The sequence below is a fragment of the Morone saxatilis genome, unplaced genomic scaffold (assembly GCF_004916995.1).
Source record: "Morone saxatilis isolate NCDOM2014 unplaced genomic scaffold, NCSU_SB_2.0 Contig1, whole genome shotgun sequence".
In the NCBI taxonomy this organism is placed as follows: Eukaryota; Metazoa; Chordata; class Actinopteri; family Moronidae; genus Morone; species Morone saxatilis.
Genome location: NW_023339651.1, coordinates 1584017 through 1590184, shown reverse-complemented (window position 1 = coordinate 1590184; position 6168 = coordinate 1584017). Strand labels below are relative to the sequence as shown.

Here is a 6168-nt window from a genome sequence, read left to right as displayed (position 1 = left end):
AATCGAATAAAAGCATTCAAATGAACATGTACCGGAGTATTTCTGACCCTGTCACATTTACTCTGCTACTGTTGTGTGTTGTCTGATTTTTACTCGTGCCTTCATGCTGTGCCTCAACAGAATGGGTGGAGAGTTAAAGAAAGCACCACCCATTGATCGACTTCCAGTTATTGGGATTGGTGAGACTGTGCATGACCAGCCTGCACATGAAGACCCTCCTGATGAGCCTGACAATCAAGACCCAATGTTCCCACGCCGAAAGCATGTCCGCTGTGAAGATGACATCATAGGTGCCAAAGCTTCAATCGTCTATGAGAAGTGTTTAAGACAATTGGCTTCATTTCTGATCCTGCCTGTGGATAAATGTACAGGCACTTTGAGAACCGGTGCCATATGCGACTGCGTTGCCCCCTTCAAGATCAACATCTCTTCCAAGGGCACAGCAACGAATGTCGAATGGGTAAGTCTCGACAGTCACAGTGAATCATAAGTGTAAATTTCTAGTGAAAGCTAATGCCGGACATGCCAAATGCAATTATTACTTGTGTTTGACTTTTAGATCTGTCCCAATGGACACTGCTTGTGGAGGTGGAATTCCCAGCCTGTCATGAAGTCCGGGGTTCAAGCTGGAGATTTTCTCTTGTCCACCAACATTTTGTTATCTGGCAGTGACTATACAAAGGTTGCCCTCTTGTTCAAATTCATGAACATGGGGATGGTGAACAAGAACACCTTCTGCTCCATTCAGAACAATTACTGTGTCGGCACAGTAAAGGACTTCTGGGAAGAGAGGAGGACGGAGGCCCTCAGTCGCCTTCAAGGGAAACGTGTTGTGGTCCTAGGTGTGTAGCTTAAAGTTCCCCTCAACTCACAAATCTGTTTTCCTTCCTGGAGTAGATTACTTTTCTTTTTGAGGATTTTAATGTGGAAATTAAACATTGTTGTTAAAAAAACAGACAAAACATTATTCTTCCAAGCAGTGTATTTGTATAAATGTAGTAATACATGTGTGGAGGGGATTTTTCAACTTAACCATGTTATGTAAGACATTAGGCAGTGGCAGTGTGATCGTAAGTCAGCAGCTAATTCAGATTGAATTGTTATTTCTGTTTTTCAGCGGGTGGTATTAACGACTCGCCGGGCCATTGTGCACAGTACTGCAGCTACACCAGCATGGAGAATGACACCAAGGAGATAATTCATGTTGCCACCATAGACAAGCGGCAGCCATCCTGGAAGTCTGTCGTTATGGAGAAGGAGGGTTTTATCCAGACTGTGGACAAGCTCACATCAGAAATCAGGCTGGCAGAGATCTGCACAGACGCTCACGCCCAGATCGGAGCCCTTATGAGTGAGTACTCCTCTGATGTAATGTATGAATTCATGTGCTGAAAAGGTGAAATAATGTGGTAATATTAAAAGATTCTCCTCTTCACAGACCCAGACGAAGGCAGATACAAGGCCCTCGGTATTCATCACAGTCTGGACATGTGGCACGGTGCCAAAAACCTGGCCAAAAAAATAGCTGCTGTGAGTTTAATAAGTGGCTCATGTTATTGCTCATTTGTTCATCATAAAGTGACTATATCTAACATCAGGGTTATTTAACAATGTGCCACTGAAAGCACTTAAGTTTTCATTCCAATCAAAGACAACAAAAGGTGATTTCACTGATGAGCTCCTGCTCTCTGGTAAAGGTGTGTTAAACATACAGTATGTCATTTCTGCCACTACGGAGTCTCACACATGAAAAACAATAACAAAAGACAGTTTGAGGATGTCCTCAAGTAGCATGGCATCATGGGAGTTGTCTTTACCACCATTGCCGTCATTGCAGCTCCTGGTTTAGCGTATTCCTGAATAAAAGCAGGTTTGTCCGACGCCTTGTTTGATAACAAAGACGTCCCGTGAGGGCTCGAGCCGAGCTGCTTTCTAACGGTTAGCTCAGCTTAGTTCTCTGATAACTTAAGATCCAGACTTCCGTATGACTAAAACGGTTCAAATCTAGAGTTAAAAATTATAGATCTAAAAAGCAAAAATGTGGCTTAACAATGGTTAAAAAATAAATGTATGACTTCTGGCAGGGAACCAAAACAACATTATGGGAAACATTAGAGATAATGTAAGTACACAACTCAACTACATATAGAACAGGTCTAGTGTTTATAGACATTTTATGTTACATATTACAGCTTTAGTCAGTGAAATCATCTGGTTTACTCTTTGGTAGGGATGAAAATCTGCACTCTCAGCCCTCTATGGAAAACTGTTGAAAAGCCTTGTCTTACATTATTATCTGTTTAATTTCCCTCCACAAGGCGGCAAAGAAAGAAGGACAGCCCACTCTCTGGCTCTGGCTGAAAGACGTCGTTAACCATTTTTGGTGGTGTTGTAAAACAGCTGACAATACCCAGCAGTTTCTTGTAAGCACATTATTTCTATATATTTTTATAATATAGAAATGCCATCTGCTATAGCGTGTGTTGAACAGTGTGGCCCTGGACACACCTATTGTACAGGGAACTACCACGGAGGCATTTTTTCAGTACTTTTGCAGGTGTTCGTTTCTGTGGACAGATTTTGTTACTGTTAAGTTGCTGTCACAAAACTGCACATGTGTGTAATTGAGATCAAAATGAAGGTTGAGTTTAAAGATGGATGTGGTCATATTGACAGGCGTTCGAGCCGGTTTGATTACAAGATGATCCATTAGTTTCCATATGAAGGATATTTTTAAAGTGCTGTTTCTGTTATTGCAGGAACTATGGGTTGGCATCATTCACCATGTCTGTGACATTCACACCTGGGCTATGGGAAGGTGCCAACATGAGCACATGGAAGAAACACGTGGAAAGATGTGGATCCAGAGAGACTCCAAGTGCCACAAAGCTTTAGTGGACATCGTTCTCAACAAGCATTGGCTGAAGGATATACATAAATATCTGCGTTTCAGGTGAGGTGTGGCTACATGTTTCACACTGATTCACAATATGACTATTTATGCCTATTTCAAGAATTATATGTATTTTTTGGTTTAATCAGATCGACTGCAGACCTTGAGGCGTTCCAGAATCATATTCTGATGTATGCTAGCAAGCACTACACTTTCAGTCCTGCAATTTATGAGACGAGAGTTCTGCTTGCTGCTCTGGACTATAATTTCCACCGAAGCCGACCGACAATGAAAACAGCGGAAGGCAACGAGATGTATGTTTTACATTTGAAACATTCTTTTTCTTTTTCTTTTTTTGTTTTTTTTTTTTACAGTCATTGCTTTGTATGCAGGTACAAGTTAATTTTACATGTTCACTCAAGGCTGTCAGTTGTTATAATGAATAACTTTGATTGAATGTTTGAAAATCTGTGTAATTACAGTTTCAGAAGGCTGTACAAGAAAAATGGCAGAAGATACAGCGTGTACACTCTAAAATCAGAAAAAACCTATGGATACATCTCCGAGCTGCAAGCAAGGATTGTAAGGAGGAGAATCACAAGTGGAGTGGGAATGTCCAGAAGGTGGAATCCTCGACCTAATGACCCCAGACGGTTCGGTAAGTAAAATATATGTTTGTCTTTATTGTAGAATGTTAACTTATACTCTTGGTGAAATAGCACTATTTTCTCAAAACTGTATAAAAACTATAAAGTTGCCATTGTCAAAATCTCCTGATCCAGTCAATTTAAATAACTTTAGTTTGTCCTTTTTAAAATCAAATCCAATCCTTCATTCAGCAATGAACCTGAATAACACATGAAAACATAATGGAGCACTGTTATTGATTGTTAATGTTCTTGTGTGTTTTTCAGTGTTACCTGCAGATGTCCAGCAGGTGTTGATTGGTGAAAAGAAGTCTCCTGATTGGATCCCCCGCAAGGACCCAGAGCCTCTACACATAAAAGAGGAACAGGAGGAACTGGGGATCAGTCAGGAGGGAGAGCAGCTTAATGGGTTTGGGGAGGCTAACGACTCCAGTTTCCCATTACCTGGTGTTTCTTTGAAGAGTGAAAATGATGAAGATGAACCTTGGTCTTCACAGCTTCATCAAACTGGGGACAACATAAAAGCAGAGCCTCCTGACAGCAGCTCAGCAACGGAGATAAAAGCAGAAACTGATGGAGGGGAGTGTGGAATATCAGAACCTGCCAGGAACGTAGATCCAGATGATGATCCACAACCACACACTGATGAAATGTCTTCAGACTCTTCAGAGACTGATGTCAGTGATGGATGTTGGCAAGAACCTTTGTCAGATTCTGGATCTGAGACTGAAAACAGTGACAGTGATTCTAAGAACACCAGGGCATCTAAGTCAGGTGTAAAATCATGGAAACCCGATGAAGGCCCTGTAAGTGATGTGGAATCTAACGATGGAAACAATTCCTTTAGTTGTCTTGAATGTGGCAACGTATGTCCTTTAGGAAAAGAGTCCTCCGACGAAACATGTGAAATGACACAAAATGTCCACAGAGGGAAAACATTTGGCTGTGATCTTTGTAGGAAAAATTTTGGCCACCAGTCAAAGCTTACGAGACACATGAGAAACCACACAGGAAAGAAACCGTTCGGTTGTGATGTTTGTGGGAAAACATTTATAGAACTAGTAAAGGTGAAAGCACACATGAGAGTCCACACCGGAGAGAAACCCTTTGGCTGTGATGTTTGTGGGAAAAGATTTACAGAGCAGCAGAATCTGAAGGCACACATTAGAGTCCACACAGGAGAGAAACCATTTGGTTGTGGTGTTTGCGGTAAAAGCTTTAACCAGAAGACAAATCTTAAGACGCACATGAAAATCCACACAGGAGAGAAACCATTTGGTTGTGATAACTGTGGGAAACGGTTTAACCAGCAGTCACATCTTAAGACACACATGAAAATCCACACAGGAGAGAAACCGTATGGCTGTGATGTTTGTGACAAAAGGTTTAACCAGCAGGTACATCTGAAGCTACACATGAATGTCCACTCGAGGTAAAATCTCTTCTAGGGTTCCTTGTGAAAGACTGATTACATGTGGTCAACCACAGCACTTTTTTCATCTTTTATTGTTTTGTATGTATTTAGTTTTTGTCTTTTGTGTTTATTTTAAAGGTGATTTATTAGCTTCTGTCATACAATGTTACAAGGTTAGGTCTTGATCTTGAAAAAAGAAGTTCCACCAGGCACGGCTTCGACGTGTCTGAGACACGATGTAGCTCTGTGATCCTCTCGTCTTCAAATCCCACAGACAGCGTCTTGCCTGTCCAACGTTCTTGACTTGTGTATTTTGTCCTACAAAGGACACAATATGATGTGTCCCTCCACTTCCAACTTGAACTTCTCGTCGCCCATGGTGTCAAATCTCCTCTGACTGACTTACTCTAGGACTTCCGGCCTGGTGCCACAGTGTTGATGAAATTTGATCCAGGGTCTGCACGAGTTATTTTATTTTGAAAATTGTCCAGATTTTCTATGCCGTTTCTGTGCCTGACTTCCTGCTAAAGCGATCTGCTCTATGCTGCCTGGCGCTTCTAGGCCGCGCCCGCTGGATTTTGGCCATAAATGTAATTCCTGTGAGCAAAAAGCTCAGAATTCAGTCTCTGAATGCAACGTTTCCAACATCTTTTTCCAGATGACGTGACGTGCAGGTTCCCACTGTGCCTGTGAACATGAGTCTTCCCAGTGTCATCAAAGCCAAACTGAGGACAACAGAGACAGCCTCCAGCCAGCAGCTCAGCAACGCAGATAAAAACAGGCTGATGGAGAGGACTGTGGAGGATCAGAACCTGTCAGGATCCTGGATCCAGATAGTCATTCACAACCAAACACTGATGACAAGGCGTCACACTCTGTTTGGAAAGAACCTTTCAAACTCCGACCTGAAACTGAAGACTGGAAATGGTTGGAAGAGGCTGAATATAGGGAGTCTCCTGTGAGTGTTGTGGAATTGAATTCTGCTGCTTTGAGTTTGGTAACTGCTGCTAACGGACTTTGAGTGCGAGGCACCGGCACTGCCGGCGGTCCGAAGCTGTCAGATGTAACACTAGAGCTGTAACGTAATGTGCATTATGTTCAGCTCCTCAGCAGGATCCCGCAAAGTTGGCCTATCAGCTTCTAGGGACGGGCGGTGGCTTAAAGAGACTGAGAACGAACTGAGGGGCTGCACGGAGGGCCAGTATATGATAAAT

General features: G+C 42.4%; 1 protein-coding gene across 2 annotated transcripts; it reads left to right on the top strand.

The window, feature by feature from the left end:
- Positions 1 to 120: 120 nt before the first annotated feature.
- LOC118330824 lies at positions 121 to 5890 on the top strand (the record flags this gene model as incomplete). 2 transcript variants are annotated; one of them, XM_035665519.1, is given in 10 exon segments in its annotated part: positions 121 to 460; positions 560 to 842; positions 1118 to 1351; positions 1439 to 1530; positions 2319 to 2423; positions 2760 to 2953; positions 3043 to 3207; positions 3376 to 3551; positions 3808 to 4346; positions 5613 to 5890. In XM_035665519.1, coding segments are annotated over 10 exon segments (2136 nt in total). In that variant the 3' UTR covers positions 5622 to 5890.
- Positions 5891 to 6168: the final 278 nt, after the last annotated feature.